The sequence below is a fragment of the Hemicordylus capensis genome, chromosome 3 (genome assembly GCF_027244095.1).
Source record: "Hemicordylus capensis ecotype Gifberg chromosome 3, rHemCap1.1.pri, whole genome shotgun sequence".
In the NCBI taxonomy this organism is placed as follows: Eukaryota; Metazoa; Chordata; class Lepidosauria; order Squamata; family Cordylidae; genus Hemicordylus; species Hemicordylus capensis.
The window spans coordinates 41270701-41291971 of NC_069659.1; the positions used below are offsets into that span (position 1 = coordinate 41270701).

Consider the following 21271-nt stretch of genomic DNA (forward strand, 5'->3'; position numbering starts at 1 on the left):
AAAGAGATACATTTAGGTATTTTGCAATGCTGCCATAGTCCAGATTTGACCATGCAGGATCTTCTGTTTTTATATTCTCTGTTCTGCAAGAGGTCATGGCAGCGAACTGTTTAAAATATACATTTGTTATATGTTTCCTAACCATGTTCAAGCACAAGTAGTGCATTCCATGTTTATCTTCCACTTTCCTTTTACTGCAAGGTGGCTTTGACTTTCTGAGGGAGTATCAGTCTTCTCCTGTGCCAGACTCCGGCCTCAGCTCCAGCTCTACTTCTTCCAGTATCAGCCTTGGAGGCAGTAGTGGAAACCTCCCACAGATCACCCAGGAGATAGAGGACATGGACACAGCTGTGGAGACAGATGAAAAAGCAAACAAGTTAATTGAGTTTCTGACCACCAGGTAATTAAGGCAGAACAAAATGTATCATGAGTTGCTCTCTTAACGCACTGCTGCATATCTTTTGAAAGATTTCTCATTTTATAATTGTTTGAAAACTGCATTCCAGTATAGGTATTAGGCAAGCATGTAGTCGTAACAAACTCACAATCCTTTATTAATGTTTGCAGGAGCCAACAAAATATGCAGTATAAAAAGTATTCAAAACACTTGCAAAGGGATTGCACAGAATTCTTTTCAAGACAGAGCCTGAAAAATAATTGACTTCTGTTGTTTTTGTAAAAGTGCCATATTTGCCTGGAATTTTGATGGGTCATAAGTTCTAATTACTAATGAAGAGCCCTTCTAGATAGAGGGCGTTTTTGTGCTTACTTCTGTTTGTTTCCAGATTGAACTGCACACAGAAGAGAAATGGAGTTGCCACATACTATACGGAAGTTCTTTTAGGTTTCTTTTGTGCACTCATGATGTTGCTTTCCATCTACACTAGGTGGCGGAACATTGCCAGTTGGTTGTCTATCCCTCCCCCTGTCCCTCCCCTATGCTTCCCACTCTCTGTACCTCTCCACTAACCTTTTTTTAAAATTTTGTTGTTGTGCACTTCCAGTTTATTGGACTTCCAAGCATTCTCCACCACCCACACCTTCTTCTGAAACTCCTGTGAAACTTTGAATGGAAGACACATTATTAATGACACAACGTCTGTTGCGGTTTTAAGTGTGTCCTAATTCTGTTCTCTGGACACCATTATTGATTGTTAATTAGTCACTTCCTGAAATGCTGCAGATGGTTTCCCTTTAATGACTTGGCTGCAATTTGTACACACTTTCCTGGGAGCAGACCCTGTTGAACATAGTGGGACTTACTTCTGAGTAAACATGCATACTTTGTGCTATTGGAACTTTCTCCTTAATTTTTAAAAAGTTTATGTTGAATTGCCACTCTTGTGCTCTTTTAATTACTTGAGGTAGGTGGGAATGAGTGATATTGTATAAGGGTGTAATGGCACGAAAACTATTATCTAGACTGCTACTAAAATGATTCTCTGCAATGTATAGCCCTATGCAGCATAACATTGTAGGTGTATACAGGTGTCTGTATGTATGTACATATTTTTCTGTGAAACACTGTGTTCATTTTAAAAGTGAATCTGGTACAGGCCCCCTCAAATCTAAGGAACAAATAAGAAGCTTATTGTACGTGCATTGAACATAATGTGTGAATAGGGCTCCTGTCTTCCTTTAAATAGTGGTTGAAATTACACAGCCTAATATCCAAATTAGTTAAGCCAAAATAATTGAATTCTAGCTGATTTATTCCCTTAGAAATTAATGAGGTTGAATCAACTTGTATCCAAATTTTGCTCAGTGTTGTGGGGGGTGGGGTGGGGTGGGGTTATTGCTGCTGCACTGTACTGTTTATAAACAGCAACCTTAATTTAAATACTAAAGATTTACAACCTGCATTTTCTTCCTTTAAGAGCATTTGGTCCACTTTGGTGCCATGAAGATATCACTCCCAAGAATCAGAATTCAAAGAGTGCAGAGCAACTTAACAATTTCTTGCGTCATGTTGTTTCTGTCTTTAAAGATTCCAAGTCAGGTATTGAATGAATTTCTTTTTACTGATGGACCAACTTTCACACATTCTCTTCTTTTGGACAATTCCTAGTGTTTTCCCTTCAGTCTTCTCTCAGAACAATTGTTTTTTTCTAGCATTTTAAAATTTTATTGGCTTTTACAATAACTTTACAATCCAACTACAATCATTTATTTGATTAAGTAAATATTGACTTCCCACTTACCTGTCTGCGCAGTTCACGTTAACTATACATATAAACCATTGCTATAATAATTCAAAACATACGTACTCCACATTGCTATTCGATTTTACCCAACCCAACCTGCTGTAACAATTGTTCATAAAGGCTAATAAAAAGCATCTAGCTGTATTGTTATGACTTAATTTTAGATAACTGTTTCACATCAAATAATGTCCAAAAGTGTGTTTGAGATTTTTCACATGATGAAAGTAAAATTTTCATGTTAGCCACCTCACTGGCATAATTAATTCAGCAATTATCTAGTACAGATGCTGAAGTCCTAGCATGTTATAGATCATCTCCTCATTTCCCTAGATGTGAGGAATGCTACATTAGCCCCACACTAGGTTGTGCTACTAACACTTTCCTTGTGTTAGGGTGGAATAATCCTAGTCAAAGTGAGGAAAGGACCCTAGGACTGGGGTGCTGAACCCTGGCCCATTGTTTCTGGCTGTCCTTGGTCATAATGAAGAGCATCTCTCCTAGAGATACAGTATGTCTGTTTACATCCACAACTAGTAACTTCTCTGTCTTAATGTAACCATTGCAAGTGATTACCTATTTTTTGTACCAATTTAAATTATTATTTGCCAGATCCTACACTAAAAACCTGTCTATGAATATTTTAGTGCACTAATACAGGATTTTTTTCTGATTAGGTTTTCATTTGGAACAACATCTTAGTGAAATTGCTTTGCAAACAGCTCTTTCCAGTTCTTCAAGACATTATGCTGGACGCTCTTTCCAGTTATTCCGAGCTCTAAAACAACCTCTTTCTGCACATGCATTGTCGGATCTCCTTTCAAGATTAGTGGAAGTTATAGGAGAGCACGGGGAAGAGATTCAGGTATACACATGCTACTGCCCAACATTCCTAACAGTATTCTGAAAATTGGTGTCATTTCTAATTGAGTGCAGCGCACTCAGTTGCTATGGTGTAAAGCTGATGGCGACGTTCTTATTCTTACATATTTGCTTCTTGCAGAATTTCAGTAAGAGTCCTGACAAAAGAGGGTGGGGAGAGAGTTACAGGTTTTAATTTTTTCATATTTTTTGAAGAACTCAATGAAACATTAAAAAATATCCAAAAAAGCACAAAAGCTGATGCTTAAATAAACCTGTTAGTCTTTAAGGTGCCATAAGACTCTTTGTTGTTTTAAATCAAATGGAAGGCATTTTTGGGCCTGGTTCACACAATCATTTGAATGTAGATTTATAGTCGGTAACTAACATTAGTGTGATTATGTGAACCCACATCAAGGAAGGAATTTCAGATTCATCTTGAGACACAAAACAACATTGGGAATCTTGGCATAGATTCACACAATCATACTAATATTGGTAACCAACTTTAAACCTAAATTCAAATGATTGTGCAAACCAGGCCTTTTAAAGAGTTGTATTTTCAAAGTTCTCAGTGCAATGCCATAATCAAAACCAATCAGAATTCAACCTTCTGTTTTTCAGAACTCATCATAACTAATAGTATTCTTATTACTCTGTGCCTTCCTTTTGTTTACAATGCAGAAGTACAATTTCTCAGGCTTGGGGTAAGCCAGCAAGGGGTTTTATAGTACAGGAGCTGTCAGAAAAGACGCACCCTTAAATTCTACTCTCTACAAGAGTGTTTCTTGCATTTAAGTAAAATGATTAGTTTCCCCATATGAACTGACAGCAGTTGTCAATACCTGTGACTTTGTGAGCATCACATGTGTTCAGGGCTGAAACCTTCCAGCCAGCATTGACTTCTATTCAACCTAGAGCTAAGCATTAGCAAGCAAATATGCAATTACAAAGTATGCTAGTCTTTGTAATAAATCAAATATCCAGTAGAAAAATAAGAGAGAATGAAAAACTTGCATGTAGAAGAAAGCAGGGCAAAGTCAAGGTCATGTGTGACCCCAACACCTCTTCAACTATATAACTTGTCTAATCTTGCTCAAAATGAGAAAATGTGTACTGTATATTTTAACCTAAAGGCAGATGGCATTCAAATGTAGTAGATGAGATTTAATGCAAAGTAAGTGCACATTTGTGCTTCAGGACAAAATACAGGTTTCATTCATTGACCATCACTTTCATGCCTTGCCTGTGTGCTTCCATAATTAAGGGCCTTAATTCCATAATTAAGGGTCTGATCCAACAAGACAGTTCTTATGTTCTTAGAAATAAGGAGGATAATTATAATAAGCTGAAACAAAGTTCAGTTTAGTATTGTTGTTTGCCTAGATAGACCAGTGGTCTGACTCAGTATATGGCAGTTTCCTATGTTCCCTAGTTCTAAGACTCTAAAATAATACAAAAACAAATAACAGCCTGAATTTTTTTCTTTACCAGAAATATAGTCATTTCTGTAGCTATACTATCTATACGTTCCTCATTAAGTCATGATGTTTGATGTACTGGTTTGATGTTCCACTATTAAAAATACAGACGCTTTAAACTTTAATTAAGAAATGGACAAGAGAACACCAACTAATAGTCACCGTTTAAGGCTGAGAATATGATCTCTTTGTTGGTATACGGATGTTTTCCCTTGCTTTTACAAACAGATCATCTGAACTTTTGAACAGAAGCAAAAGCCATGTTGCATGGCACATTGAACCTTCTAAATGTGGAGTGAGAGGTAGCCATCAAAATGGCAGCCCACTCACTCATCTCCCACAACGTAAATATGTAATGTAATGTGTATTGGCCTTTAATTTCTGATATTTGCATAAAATTTGAATGAGTGAACTGGAAGTATTTATTTTTAAATCATGTATTTATTGTAAGCTATTTTTCTATTTATGAACTTATCCATTTAGTTGATCATTCATCATAAGTATTCTGTCTCTTTCCCATCCAATTTCAAAAGACGCATAACCTCATTTGCAATCAAAAATATTAAATGGGAAATATAAATAGAGCTTGTTGCAATCAGACATTATGTGTAATTACTGAGGATGGCTGTATTTATACTTGTAGCTATTTTTATGTATTTTTGGCAGGGCTATGTCATGGAAGCACTTCTTACATTGGAGGCTACTGTGGATAATCTGTATGACTGTCTGAAGAACAGTGATCTTTTGACAGTTTTGTCTCGGTAAGATTTTCCCTCCTTAATTACAAAATCTCTTTCAGGAAATTGCATCTCAGCGAATTAATGCAGAAATTATAGCCCATGGCCATCAAGACTAGTAGCTGTCAATAGACTTGTCCTCCTATGAATTTGTCTCAGCTCTGCTTAAAGTCATCCACGCTAGTGGCCGTTACCACATCCACTGGCAGAGAACTCATTGATTATGCTACATGGAGAAAGTACTTCTTTTTTGTTGGTCCTAATTTCCCTGCCAATCAGTTTCATAAGATGACCCCTGGTTCTAGTATTATGAGCAAGGGATAAAAACTTCTTTCTCTCTACTCTTTCCACACCATGCATAGTTTTATAAACCTTGATCATTTCTCCCCTTAGCCACCTTTTTCTAAATAAAATGCTCCAAATGTTTTAGCTTTAAGTTGCAAGGACTTTCCTAATGCTGAAGTGAATTGGGCAGTCCCTGCTCACATAGGGCTCACAGAATTTCATAGAGTTCCACGTTACATCTAATATACAGAAAATCTGTGGAAGGGCAAAATCTTTTCCCACCTCCCATCCCCCCACACACACTTGCTAGCATTTTTGCTTCCTAATATAGGTGCAATGAAATCATATTTCTTTATCTATTGATTTTTTGTGTGTGTAGTTCATCATCACCAGATTTAACATCAAGCTCAAAACTGACTGCAAATCGGAAAAGTACAGGACAGCTGAACGTGAATCCAGGAGCTGCAAGTGGCAATACGACGACTGCCGAGCGCAGCAGACACCAGAGGAGTTTTTCAGTGCCAAAAAAGTTTGGCGATGTGGACAGATCCTCTGATCCCCCTCGTAGTGCCACACTGGACAGAATACAAGCTTGCACTCAGCAGGGTCTCTCTTCCAAAACCCGGAGCTCCTCCTCTTTAAAGGACAGTCTCACAGATCCCAACAATATTAACAATCCATCTAACCTTCTGGCTACCATCTTCTGGGTTGCTGTGGCTTTGATGGAATCTGATTTTGAGTTTGAATATTTAATGGCACTAAGGTTGCTGAATAAGCTCCTTATTCATCTGCCACTGGATAAAGTAGAAAACAGGGATAAGTTAGAAAAGCTACAAGGACAACTGAAATGGACAGATTTTTCAGGGCTCCAGCAGCTGCTGCTTAAAGGTTTCACTTCCCTTACCACCACTGATCTCACACTGCAGCTGTTCAGTTTGTTGACCCCAGTGTCACGAGTGTCCATGGTGGATTCCTCTCAAGCTATAGGTAAACCTGGTATATATGAGTTGTTTATATGTCGTTGTCTTTTAAAAAAATATACATCTATATATTTAATTCTCCTAGACGTGCCTCAGCCTCTGTAGGGATGCGTCCTGGTAACCCAGCTGATTGGCTGGGCTGCGGAGCGGAGGGACGCACCTGATTGGCTGAGGCGCGTCTCTGGTGGAGGACAGAAGCGGCGGGCCTTGCCGGGCCATGGAGGCCGGCAGAGGCGGGCCCAGCCGCGGAGGTGGCAGAGGCGGCGAGTCCGGCGGAAGTAGTGGGTCAGGCAGCAGGTCCGGCCCGGCCGCTGAGGCGAGGAGGCGGTGACGGCAGGCCTGGATGCCAGGCGGCAGCAGGCCTGGCCGCCGCGGCAGCACTCGGCCGGGCCGGAGACTGGGGCGGGGGGAGAGAGGCGGCGGATCCGGCCCAGCCAGAGACTGGGGCGGGGGGGGGGGGGAGAGAGGTTGCCGGCCGAAAAAAACGCACAGATGCTCTGTGTGGGGGTCGGCTTGTATTCATTATTTATCCACCTGGAAATCTAAAGTCTTTGTTCAGAATATGAATTTATGGTACAGTCTGAGTTAACTCACTAAGTAGTAAACCCATGGAATTAATAGTAAACCCATGGAGTCCCCCTTTCATGGGGACGATACATTAGAGGAAATGTGGTGCTGCTGTCAAAAGCAGCAGCTCTGCATCATCTCCTCTTCTGCACACACACATCCAAGTCAGTAATATGTACTGTAAGAGAATGGATGGTGTGACATCATTGCACTATCTTTCCTCGCTCCTATTCTAGTTAAGTCTAGTTCCCCAATGCACACATTGGGGAAGGACTGTAGCTCAGTGGAAGAGATTTTGTTTTGTATCCAGATCTCACATCCAACCCCTGGCATCTCCAGGAAACATCCATCTGAATCTATGGGGTTTCATTCATTGCCCTTGAATACAGACAATGCTGAGCTAGATGGACCAATGGTTTGGCTTGGTACAAGGCAGTTTCCTATGTAACTTAAGTAACACTGGCTGAGTGGGAATGGGGAAATGAGGAGTACAATCACATCATATCACACCTTCTCTTTTATTCCATGTTTCCATGGGAGAGAAGAGAAGGAGATGGAGAGCTGCAGTTTTCAGCAGCAGTCCCAGCACCTCCCGTAATCCATCATTCCACTAAGACATTCTAAGTGATTTAGAGGGACCAAGAATAATGTCATTTTATTTATTTATTATTTTTGTTTTATTATATGATTCCCTACGTATTTTCAAGTGAAAAACATTTATAGGGCTTCTTAACCATTCCCATATTTGTTGTATAATGCCTTTTTAATATTTGTTGTATAAAACTTTTTTTTAACATATAAGTTTCTGCCTGCACTATCAGCAGCCAGTGGAAATTTTTGAGATCTGGTTTGAGCTCATCTCAGCTGTACCACAGAGGTAGAACTAGTACCCAAATCCAAGAGGTTTTAATAGAAGCTTGTTGAACATTTGAACTTCACAACTACCTTGAGAGGCCAAAGATAGTGATTTGCCCCAGGCCAACCAGTGAACTTCAAACCCAGTAACCTGTCTGCTTCACAGTACTACACAATCCCCATTTAAATGAACGGAGGTCACAAAGCATTAGTGCTTGGGTGGATTGTTTCTTCCTCTGTATGTTTAAATGCCCTCTAAGAACTCCCCTCTGCTAGAAGGTTGTCAACGGGTAATGTGAAACTAGATGGCATCCCTCTTCCTTAGCAGAAAATGTGATGTATGCATAGTTGTGGAGCTGGATGTTTAGTGGACATCCGTTAAGAGTTGGGTATTAACTGATAGTAATAAACATGTTTTGCATTTAGAGATAAAGGCCAATCCTACAAATATACAAAAATAGCATATCCTTACCTTCATGGGAATGGGGAGAGAGAATATTGCATTGAAATGTCAGATTTGTATGTGCTTGATATTTGTCATGAGTACATACAATGGGTCCGTTCACAATGGGACTCCTTATCCCAGCCTCTGAGCATCCCACAGTGCACCAAGCACAGTGCATGGGGGGATTCCCCTAGGAGACGGGCGCTCTAGGCACATGATCCCGGGAGCCAGGTTAAGGGCATGTTTGCTACAAGTGGGGCGTCACTGCTGGGTTTGCTGCTGCAGCACTGCTGGAATCCACACAGATGCTGGTGGTTATCCTGGGATCCACACAGATCCTGTTGGTTATTACAGGCAGCCAAGCCCTGGGCTTGTTTGCTCATGAGAACGGTCTCTATATATTCTAAAGTAAAGACAAGCTCTACCTTTATGACAGCATACAACGTAATTTAAAATCTGTAGTATTTATGCCTTTCTAAATCTCCATATTTTTAATTCCAGGGTTCCCGTTGAATGTGTTGTGTCTCCTGCCTCATTTAATTCAGCACTTTGATAGTCCAAATCAGTTCTGCAAGGATATAGCAGAGAGAATCACTCAGGTAAGATCTGTGTTGATTAAGTGCATCGGTGTTGACTCTTAGCAACCACATAGATAGATTCTCTCCAGGATGATCTGTCTTCAACTTGACCTTTTAGGTCTTGCAGTGGTGCATTCATTGCTGTCGTAATCGAGTCCATCCACCTTGTTGCTGGTCGTCCTCTTCTTCTCTTTCCTTCAACTTTTCCCAGCATTATGAACTTCTCAAGGGAGCTGGGTCTTCACATAATGTGTCCAAAAATATGATAGTTTGAGCCAGGTCCTTGGTGCCTCTAGTGAAAATTCTGGATTGATTTGTTCTATGATGCATTTGTTTGTTTTCCTGGCTGTCCATGGAATCCTCAAAAGTCTTCTCCAGCACGAAAGTTCAAAAGCGCCAATACTTTTTCTGTCCTGCATAGATTTTATTAAGTCTCTGGGTTACTTCTGGTTTGCTTGTAACATAGTTGCTTGTTCACATGCTGTTAGGTCTGTCTAGAAGAAAAGAACCCCAAGCTGTCAAACCTTGCACATGTCATGACCCTTTATAAAACACACAGCTACACAAGAGATTGTGCAACCTGGGTAAATGTTGTTTGCCGTTACCTTCATGAAGCATTTGCTGACACTACTCTGAACATGGTTACCTATTTGGCTGAGGTATGCTTTTATTAGTCAACCTTTTTTTACGGGTAGATTTTCTGAAAGGGTTCCCTTTTGTCTTCCCTTGCCCCCACCTTTTTACCTCATTTGTTGCTTGAAATTACTGCCAGAGTGTGTGTAATTAAAGTTGTGAATAATATAAGCAGGTGATCGATCCACAGAAGATGGAGGAACAACACTAAGGCTGGCATTTGATTCTGAAACATCTGTCTGTTTGTTTTATTTTTACTATACTTTTAACAACATTTTAAACAACATTATTACAAGGTATTGTCAGCTGTTTTTACGCAATAAATTTGAAGGTCTTAAAGGAGTGAAAGGGTAAGGGCCGCATTCTACTCCTAGATGTGCATTAAAGGGAAATCGTCTTGTTGGATGTGTGCATGAGAGAGAGAGAGAGAGAGAGAGAGAGAGAGAGAGAGAGAGAGTTAGTTTCCAGAGACAATAGGGTTGTTCTCAGAACCATAAAAACTGAGTAGGAGAGAACACAAACAGCTTTTTTTGGTTGTCTGGGCCCACAGAACTTCTGCCTACCCACCCTATTCAAACTCGGGTAACCCAGTTCTTCTACCTGGGTCCAAACTAATGTAGGATGAAAACAGTTGCTGTCCTGCCTCAGTTCAGTCTTCTGTGTGTGCGCACCGTTTTCAGTGCCTCCCAGGAGCTGGTGGCCATATTTATCAAAGAGGTCTGTGGCTAGAGGGGCCAGGCAGAGCAGCAGTACTGAGGGCTGCTACTCTACTGCTCGTGTGATATCTGGAGGACCCGGGTCCATTTTTTAACAATATAGGAGCACACGGCAGCCTGATTATTTGTGGGTTAGGTACATAGACACAAACAAGAGTTCTGGTTGTCTGGGAGGCACGGAATAGGAGTGTGCCTTTCCTCCAGTCCACACCCATATGGCAGAAAAATGCATATTTAGGATTATTTGCTAGCGTTTTGAAACAGCAGCAGCTCCATGTAATGGATGCACTTTGGACAATGCAGATATGAATTTAATAGAGGATTATATATAATTCTGGTAATTTAATACAGTATATACATAATTCTCTGTGTCACCTGCCCTGTACATCATTCTAATCTGCATCACAGTCACACTGAACTTCTGAGCACATCAGTCTCAGGCTTTTTTTATAGCAACAATTATAATATACTAGTGGATGAGGCCCATTGTTGATTGGCCAAAGTCATTTTGTATAAAACAACACTATTTACAGCTTACCCCCAGCATATTCAAGTGTAAAAGGTAGTGCAATCAGCTACTCTAAGTGGCAGGATTGTTTATGCAAAATTTGGTATCTGTAGGTAATTGGGAAGTGTGACTTGATTTTGCACAAACAAATCCAGAAACAAACTCTTCAAACTTTATAATAGATTTTTAATATATGTAAGAGAATGTTTTATTTGCCTTCTGCTCTTGGGCATTTTTGAATTATTCATCTGGTTATTGAGTGTTAAAAATATGTTCAGAATAATGACAGTAAAAATGTGATAATTATATTCAGAATTTATCTTTAAAAATAGCCCCCAAAATACCCTCTTTTAAACCTTTCCCTTAGCATATTCCGATGTAAAAAGTAAGTTCATTCAGCTAATTTCAATAGCAGGATCGTGTAAGCAAAATTTGGTGTTTGTAGGTAATCGAGAAGTATTGCTTTCTGTTGCACAAACACACCCACAAACTCTATTATTTCCCCTACAAATAAAGTCATTGCTAAATTCCAGGCTTAGACTGAGGGTGTTGGGCTCAGACAACAACAAAAAAGCTGTGTTTGCTCTCTTCTACTGAGCTTTTATGGTTGTGAGAACAACCCTACTGTCTCTGGGAACTCTTTCTCTCCCTCGCTCTCATGTACACATGAACGAGTGCACACACTTCAGCCCCCAACATATACACATGGAACACTGCCGAATAACAGATCTGTCTAAAGTTTTGCCAGATTTTGGAATTCAACAAGTAGATATTGCATACCAAATTACAGAGAAATTGGACAAATGGTATAGCTTTTATTAGCATTTAGAATGCTTAGGGCTTTTGAATGGTAGAATATTGTTTGACTTAACTATACAGGCCCTCCTGTGCCTAGATAATGTCGCTGAGTACAAATCTAAAGTTCAGAATTCCAACTTGGAATCTTTCAGGATTGTAATCGGAAACCCTAACCCTAATGTAGCAGTAACATTGATAATCTTTGATTTGAGAAATATTGTAGGTTTATTTTGGTGGGTCCCCTCACTGACTTTCCCCCCCTCTTACAGCTACTGGAAAAAGGGCTTCCTAGCATGCAACAGTCACTTTTGCAAATAATCTACAGTCTTCTTAGTTATATGGACCTGTCAAGTATACCTATGAAACAGTTTAACATGGAAGTTCTAAAGACCATTGAAAAATATGTACAGGTAAGTGTTGTATTTGTTTCGTAAGGTATATACAAAACACAGTGTTTATTCAGAAATGTTAAATAATTATATAAGGGGCTGTGTTGGGCAGGGAAGGCAGGGTTGCACTTACTTCCCCCCAGATGATCATCCTGCTGCTCAAAGCAGCACAGATAGAGATGCGCTTGTGCCCTCAACCTCGGTGGGCTAGCGGGGCAGAAGCACCGGGATCGGGAGCAATCCCAGCACTCCATATAAGCTGCCAAACCCAGGCTGGGCCGCCCTAGCCTGGGCTGAGCTGCTCATGTGAATAGCCTCACTGTCTCTGCCTAGTATCACATGTGCCACAAGTGATCACTGTATAATCAAGGCTGCATGATGCTATGGTAATAAATTCTAGATTCTGTGTTCATGAAACTCAGGATCTGGATCGAGATCCATAAGAATGGGGTTCTGCGTCTGCGCAGGACCCTTGCAGTAGAATGCTGCAGCTTGTTGTGGTGACTGATTCCCACCTTCACGCCCCAGCGTGCTATTTGAAGGCAGGCCAGCACTATGTTCCTCAGTTCTTTTCTGACCACCACTGCATTCAGACCTCAGTCTGTTGCTCCTTGTCAGATAAAGTTCTTTAGAAAGTTTTTATGCTTCATGCATTTGTCTTTTTTGAAAAAAGGAATGTTATTTCAGTTATTTGACTTGTTTTCTTGACTTCCTGACAATGTTGATGTTATTTGACCCTCGGAACAGACTTTGGACTACGTATGTGATTATTGTTATGGCTGAGGAAAAACTGAGCTTTAAGAGGTGCGAGGGATGTAAAGCTAAACTCCCCTCTAAAGACCTCAGTGATTTGTGTCTCATCTGCCTTGGAGAGGAACACAACGTTTCTGCTTGCAAGATATGTCTGCCTTTCTCAAAACAGACTCGCAAGAATCAGGCTCTGAGTCTTGGCGCCAGCATATATGATGAGGTGTTAAGTCCCTCAACTCTGGGCATGCCCCGCCCTTCGACATCAATGTTGAAATCGCCATCGAAAGCAATCTCAACACTGAAGTCTTCAAAAACATTGACTTCGGTGCCTACAGCTTTTTAGGAGTCCTAAGCCACTTTCGGGTGCAGGCTTGACTTTGAAACAATCAAAGTTGAAGACCAAATGGTCAGCCTCGGAAGCTAGCCCATGGTCTCCAAGACTGAAGAAATCAAAAACTATAGCATAACATCATAACATCAGTCCGCTGGGTCCTGAAGATCATATCCTTGGGATATGGCATAGAGTTCAAAACGACCCCATACTTTTCAGGAATGAAGTTCACTCAACCGTCCCTGTTGTTACAGGCGGAAGTGAAAGGGATAGAAGAGGGTGCAATCACCCCTGTGCAGTGGACGCACAGACAGGAGGGTTTTTACTCCCGTTATTTTCAGATCCCGAAGAGGGATGGTGGGATCCATCCCATCATGGATCTACGCTACCTGAACAAGCTTGTCAATGTAAGGAAATTTTGCATGATAGCATTGCAAGAAATCCTACCACTTCTCTATCCAGCGAATTGACTTGCAACGCTGGATCTGAAAGACGTGTATTTCCATATTGGTATAAGGGAACAACACAGGAAGTATTTAAGATTTACCATAGGTGACCAAGTATACCAATACAAGGTCTTATCCTTAGGATTTTCTACTGCACCAAGGGTATTTACCAAATGTTTGGCTGTTGTGGTGGCCCATCTGAGGATGCAGGGCATAGCTATCTACCCCTACTGGGACAATTGGTTCCTGACTTCCAAAGACCAAGTCAATTGGGGGAAAAATCCATCTAAAACCAGAACAATTGGAGCAATGTTGAACACAGAGACCCAGAAAGCTTACTTACCCAAAGAACGGTACAAGTGTAACAGATACCTGATCCACGAATTCCGACAACATCCACTACAGCCAGCTCGACTCATTCAATGACTCTTGAGCCTCATGGCATCCTGCAACACAGTAGTACATTATGCACATTTGAAGGTTCAAAAGCTACAACTTTGGTTTTTATCAGTTTTCTGTCCAAACCTGGACAGTCAGCACAAGCATCTAGAAATTCCCGTTCAGATACTATGCTCCCTCTCATGGTGGTCCAACGACCAGAATCTCTTAGAGGAGGTTCCTTTTCAAACTCTGACTCCCTCAATTCAGTTGACGATGGACGCGTCTCTACTGGGTTGGGGTGCCCACTGCGTGAACCACCAAATTCAGGCAAGTGGACCCCACAGCAAGCTCAGTTTCACATTGCTAGCCGTCTTCTAAGCAATGGTCCTTCCTACCACTTCTACAAGGCAAAGTTGTGCAGGTGCAGTTGGACAATACCACTGCCCTGGCTTACATCAACTGTCAGGGTGGAACAGTGTCACGGACCCTTTGCACTTTCAGCCTCCAACTGTGGCACTGGTGCATCAGGCATCAGGTTTACCCAATAACCATCCACTTAAAAGGCCTAGACAACGTCCTAGCGGACGATCTGAGTCACACATTTGCACAACAGCAGCAACACAAATGGGAGATCAAAATGGAATATATTGCTCCCCTCTTCAACATCTGGATGAAACCCACCATAGACCTGTTCGCAACTTTGGAAAACACAAAGTGCACCCATTTTTGTTCAAGGGTGAGTCACGACCCACAATCACGCGGGATGCCTTCCAGATGGACTGGTCTCTCGAGATGCTGTATATGTTCCCACCATGCCCGTTGATCAGCCGCATGGTGGCACATCTCCTGACTGCTCCAACATCCTGCATTCTAGTGACTCCATGGTGGCCAAGGCAACCATGGTTTCCACACGTACTCAGACTATTGGGAAACCAGTATCAGAGATTACCACAAGAACTACATCTTTTGACACACAAGACAGCGGTCATATCCTACACCCAGACGTACTCACATTCTGTCTGACAGCATGGCGAATCGGCTTCTGAGTAACATATTACTCAACCATAGGAAGCCTTTCACCAGGCATAACTGCTTTGGCAAATGGCTGTGTTTGAGACCTATGTCAGGGTGCATGGTTTTCACCTTAGGCAAGCTACCATTAAGGACATACTCATTTGACTATCTTGAAATTGCAGGGTTTGGCTAATGTGTCCCTTAAGGTTCATTTGGCAGCACTCTCTTCCAAACATCCGGGCTGTGTTGGTAAGACTCTTTTCTCTCACCCCGAAAGTAGAGCCTTCCTAAAAGGCTTCATGATGTATACCCACCTATTCGTACTACTGTAGAACCGTGGAGCATACCCTTGGTTCTCTCAGCATTGACCCAGAGCCCATTTGAACCAATGGGTACTACTTCCATCAACTTGTTAACTTTAAAAACGGCCTTCCTACTGGCCATAGCTATGGCAAAGCTGTTAGTAAACTGACAGCTTTGAGGATTGACTCCCCATACACCAGGATCTATCCTGATAAGGTGCTCATGCGTTTGGATCCTGACTTTATACCCAAGATGGTATCTGAATTTCACCTCAATCAAGATATTGTTCTCCCCACATTCTTCAGGGATCCTTCTACACCTTTGGAAGGTGTGATGCACTCTTTGGATGTGTGCAGGGCACTTTTATACTATCTTGACCATACTAAAGTCTTTAGGTCCACCAAGCAGCTTTTTGTAGCATACAAAGGTCCTAATAAAGGCAACTGCATGTCCAGATGGCTAGTTGAGTTCATTGCCTGAGCAATTTTTGGAAGGGCAGTATATAAATCAAATCAAATAAATAAATAATATGCTGACCTACAAGTCACAGAATACACAACCGCCTGAAGCAATCAAAATTGCTTCACTCTAACGCCTGAAGCAATCAAAATTGCCACTCTAACCATGCCTATGCTTCATCAGCTACACACCTGTCAGGGGTAACCTTCACGGACATCTGTAAAGCAGCAACTTGGTCCCCAGAGTTACACTATAGACGTGTGCTCTACTTCCAAGGCAAGCTTTGGGAAAGGCGTTCTTAAGCAGGTGTTAAAATAGCTTCTACTTCACCCTCCTCCATTGGGAGTTATCTAAACACCCATTCTTATGGATCTTGACAGATCTTGATTCAGATAAACAGGTTGCTCACCTGTAACTTTTGATGTGGTAGAGATCCATCGACATCCATAAGATTCTCCTGAACCACCCCTCTGCATTAGCGTTCCTCTGTGTGCGTTCAGAGTGTTTGTGCTATTCTCCTTCTATGATGAACTCACCTGACTCCAAATGATGGTCCTCCACAACGGTCGTCCAAGAACTGAGGAACATTATGCCGGCCCGCCTTTAAACAGCACACTCAAGTATGGAGGCGGGGCTCAGTCGCCATGACGAGCTGTGACATTCTGCTGTGAAGGTCCTGCACAAGTGCAGAACCCCATTCTTATGGATGTTGACAGATCTCTACCAGATCATAAATTACAAGTGAGCAACCTGTTTTTCTAGTTAGAATCAATTATAGAATATTTGCTTACAGTTACTTATTTTACATTATATATCTGATTCCAAGACTTGTATTTTCAAATAGCTCAGAATTCTTCAAGAAATCACTGGCAGAGATGAAAGAAAAAGGGGGCAGGCCAAAAATGCTAGCTACGGGAGAAGATGCTAAAGCCATTTCTTGATTGCTACACTTCAGACCCTGATGATTTTTGAGTATTCTCCAAAGATTGGGTCAACTCATGCAGAGCACCAAATAAATCGTGCTTTTTACTATGGGAACAAGCCTCATGCTCTCCCCTTCCTATCCTTTCTCCCTTTGTGCACTCCCCTTAATTGTTGTTTTGTGGTTTGCAATAAACCCCTGGAAAACTGTGGTTTGTGCATCCCCTGTAAACCAGAATGCAATCCTAGTTTGCTGGATTGCCTGTTTAGATGTGATAGAAGGGACCATAGCAGTGATAAAGCACATGCATTGCATGCAGAAGGTCCCAGGTTGAACCCCTGGTATGGCCAGACAGGCAAAGATCCCTGTCTGAAACCTTGGAGAGCTGCTGCCAGTCAGGGTAGACAGAACTGAGCTAAAGGGACCAAGAGTCTGACTCAGTATAAGGCAACTTTATATGTTTGTGTTTTGCAAACTACAAAACAATTAAGCAGAGTGCACAAAGGGATGAGGGATCAGGGAGGCATGAAGCTGAAGCTTAGTCATACAATACAGTGCCCAAAACATGGCTTGGTGTTAGATGTGAATCAACCCACTGAAGCTATTCACACATGCAGGCTAAATTGGGTGGCACCTCAGTGGCAAACCCACCTCTGGAGCCACCCTCCTAAACGAGGTTAGGAGAGCAAGCGTTCTCCTAACCCTGTTTTATTTATCGTCTGCCAGCCCTGGCTTAAGCAGCCGGGGCTAGCAGACTTGAAGGGCTCCTGGTTGGCTTTGGGGAGGGAAGGGAGTTCCTGGTGGTGGGGCGACACGTCCAAGCACCTCGACCATCCACGTTGCTGGGCGGGTGATCTGCCCGCACAAGAAGGAGCCCTTGATCATCTGCGGGGAGTAAGCTTTTTAAGGCAAGCCCTCTTGCCCTTTCTCACTGATCATGAGAAAGGGCTCACCATGTTATTCAAAGCAATCCCTAATGTTTAGAGAGATATTGTTAGCCCATATGCCACAATATGGACCAGCCATAGCTGCCACATGATGAGAGCACCTCCATCAAGCCTTCTCCGTCAAGGTTCTAACTTTTCTCAAGACAGCTGTTTCTACAAAGAACTGTGGAAGGAGCAGCCATGGCTACCATCCTCTGCTGTCCCCGTTTTCTAGTTTGTTGTCTGCTTTAATAATACTTTTTGTATTTTAAACCAATGAGTTTTATAAATTGTACTGTTTGGGGCATTACAGTGTAAAAGCAGTATAGAAATTGAATGAATGAATGAATGAATGAATGAATGAATGAATAGGATATAGAGAAGAATGTATTAATATAGAACATATTACATATTGATGTATGTATTAATATTAATGCAGAATATTAAATAAGTATTAATATTTTGAGCATATTAGCTGTTCATCGGTGGAATTATAATTGTGATGAACTGTTATTTTAGGAGGGGATATTGGACTCCAGATATTGCCCAAATTTTCCATAGTTTTGTCTGGAACTGTGAAATTAAGAAACTACTTTACAAAAGGAGGGTGTGTCAGGGTGTGAAAAAGCACCATAACAAAAAGGAAATGTTATTCTGTTTCACTTCTCCTTATTCAAGTGGAGAATAATTCATACTCTGAACGGTTGATAATATACCGTAATACTATTCCAGTTTAACTCTCAGCATGATTTATATGCATTTATAGATACTTTTGTCAAACACACATCTCATTCCAAACTAACAGTATTATTGGGGCCCAAAATATGTTACGTTGTAATTAGTTAATAGTGAGCCATTTTGTTTGTAGGTGTTCTTTTTAATCGAATTTATAGATTTTATTTCCACTTACATTGGTACATGTTTAATGAACATTTGTTTCTAGAGCATTCACTGGCGAGAAGCTCTAAATATACTGAAGTTAGTAGTTTCACGCTCCGCAAGCCTGGTTTTACCCTCCTATCAGCACAGTGATCTTTCAAAAATGGAAATACATCGTGTGTGGAACAATGCTTCCAAAGAACTGCCTGGGAAAACATTAGAGTTCCATTTTGATATTACGGAGGTACTGCATTTTACCACAATAAACATGTATTACCAGTGCATGTCCCTGTGAAAGCTGAAGCAAATGGAAAAATGTATAGACCGGTATAACATCTTAAAATACTTTGAGGCTGTTCTCATGCACTGCCTAACCCACGTTAAGGAGGCCCTGCCTAGGTTAGGCTACACATGAGAACCGCCAGGATCAGGCCCAATCCCAGCAGGGCAGAGCCGCCTAGCCCAGCTTTGTAGCCTGGTTGTTAGCCGAGATTAAGGGAGCAAGTGCTCCCTTAACCCCGGCTCCCTGCTTGTGTGCGACCTCGGGATGCTTCTAGTCCCGCCACACACAGAATCAGGTGCCTAGATCTCCCATCTCCTGGGGGAATGCCCCAAAGCATCGCATATTGCCGGATCTCCAGAAGCCAAGACACATCTATTCCCACCCTCTGAGTCAGAAAAGATAATGAACCTGCCTCCCAACAGACCCTATTATCTCATTCGCCTCTTTTGACAGTTGCATCACATTGCTAACTCACATTCAGCTTGTGCTTGACTGCAATACTGAGATCCTTTTCTCATGCACTATTGCCTAGCCAGGAATCCCCAGTCCTATACCTGTTCATTTGATTTTTTTTTTTTTTTGGTCTAAGTGCAGAACTTCACATCTGCCTCTCTTGATTTATTTTTATTTTTATTTTGTAAATTTCAGTCCAGTTTTCCATTCTGTCAAAGTCATTTTGAAATTCATTCTGGTCTTTTGAGGCACTGGCTGTCCCTCCCAATTTTGTGCCATCTGCAAATTTGATGAAGATTCTCACCACCTCTTCATCTAAGTCATTGATAAAACTGGGCCTAGGATGGAGCCCTAAAGCACCCCACTGGAATCCTCCCTCCAGTATGATGAGGAGCCATTGATGAGCACTCGTGCCCGTTGTCCAGAAATGGATGAATTCACACATTTTCCCCTTGTCCATTTTGAGAGGGTATATAGGCGTCTTTCCCTTTCCATAGGCAATAACAGGTTAGCTGTTTTGCACAAAAATCTGATCAGCTAGTAGGAGTTAATCACAATCCAAAGTGCTATAGGTGTTCCAGTACACATGCACACTCCCGACATGGAAGGGCTTCTCTCTTCTCTTCAATGTCATGGTGAACTCCTCAGCAGGGAGTGCATTGATGGCATGTCCCCATTTGGATATTAACTTAGACACTATTGCTGAAATTTTGGTGTGCACAATGTCTTTTTCAGATGTTCTGGGCAGATCTCTGAGACATGTAGAAATAAAGGATTTGTGCTTATCTATGACTGTAGCAATAAACTAAACTTTTTTTAAAAAAACTAAATAAAGGATTGCCTTCAAAAGAAATAATCATTTCCAATAATGTCTCATGTTTCCTGATTAATTTGTTGTGGGCATTGAACTTACTAGCAGCTCTAGCTTTGCAAGTAAACAACTGTAAAATAGAATCATGTTACATTTTTAAAGTTATACCTCTCTGGTGTAGTACAGTAGTGAAGATTGTCTGAGTTGTCAAATCTCATGTCAGCTACAGACTGACACCAAGGTCCCTAGATAATCTTAGGCAAGCCACTCAGAGTCAATTGAGGGATAATAATAACAACTTGCGTTAAGGGTTGTTGTAAGGATTTTTCATGGCTTGGTCATGGGCAGCTAACCGGGAGGATGCAAGGCTTGGGGGCCAGGATCGGGAGAGCTAAATAGACAAGCCAAAGGTCAAACCAATAGTTGGTCAGGGAGCCAAGGACAGCAGGAAACTAGGAATCAGACACAAGTAAGAGTTCAAGGCAAGTAGTCTAAAAGGAGAAGGCCTTGATACTGAGGTGAGGCTAGTTTCAAACAGGAAGTTCTTAAGCACTTTCTGTTTAGGAAGAGAGCCAGTGACTGGTCTCACTGGGCAGGGCCAGGCTAGGGCTTTAAATATCCAGGGCTGCTGCAGGGCAGTAACTTGCCACAAGGGGCAGCAGTATATGGAGTCTAAGCCTTGGCAGAACCTGACATGATTTCTGACAGGGTTCCTATAAAGCTCTTTTATTGTGGTTCTTTTCTTTTTAAGACTCCAGTTATTGGGAGACGATATGATGAGTTACAGAGTTCTTCAGGACGGGATGGGAAACCCAGAATAATGCCTGTCACTCGTAGCACCTCTTCAACATCTTCTGGGTCTAACTCCAATGTCCTTGTTCCTGTTAGCTGGAAGAGGCCTCAGTATTCTCAGGTAAACTTCCTGCCCAAGTGCTGGAATAGATGGAGCCTTATTGTTGTTTTTTTTCAAAGAGACAAAAACATGCAACTATGGAATATTTCTTTATATGTATGACATTGCTTAAAAATCTCTCTCTCTCTCTTTTTAAAGAAAAGGACAAAAGAAAAGTTGGTACATGTCCTTACTCTTTGTGGTCAAGAAGTTGGCCTGAGCAAAAACCCTTCAGTAAGTCTCATGTTTCTTCTTGTAGTGCTTTTGCATAATTAATTTAAATGGCCAGTTCTAAATTTAATCTTCCATTTGTCTGGCTTGATCTGCCACAATTAGCTATTCTTAATATTTCTTAGCTAAAATGCAAGTAATGGAAGGAGAATAATA

At 41.5% G+C, this 21271-nt stretch overlaps 1 protein-coding gene across 10 annotated transcripts in view; it reads left to right on the top strand.

Annotated features, from left to right (window-relative positions):
• Positions 1 to 21271, top strand: part of FRY (FRY microtubule binding protein) — a 343900-nt gene that overhangs the window by 283317 nt on the left and 39312 nt on the right. For all 10 annotated transcript variants that reach the window (XM_053312387.1, XM_053312377.1, XM_053312379.1 and 7 more), the window contains 11 exons: positions 202 to 400; positions 1878 to 1999; positions 2879 to 3066; positions 5210 to 5304; positions 5945 to 6552; positions 8914 to 9011; positions 9479 to 9649; positions 11915 to 12055; positions 18510 to 18689; positions 20744 to 20905; positions 21044 to 21118. In XM_053312387.1, the coding sequence (XP_053168362.1) occupies positions 202 to 400; positions 1878 to 1999; positions 2879 to 3066; positions 5210 to 5304; positions 5945 to 6552; positions 8914 to 9011; positions 9479 to 9649; positions 11915 to 12055; positions 18510 to 18689; positions 20744 to 20905; positions 21044 to 21118 (2039 nt within the window). The remainder of the gene's footprint in view (positions 1 to 201; positions 401 to 1877; positions 2000 to 2878; positions 3067 to 5209; positions 5305 to 5944; positions 6553 to 8913; positions 9012 to 9478; positions 9650 to 11914; positions 12056 to 18509; positions 18690 to 20743; positions 20906 to 21043; positions 21119 to 21271) is intronic.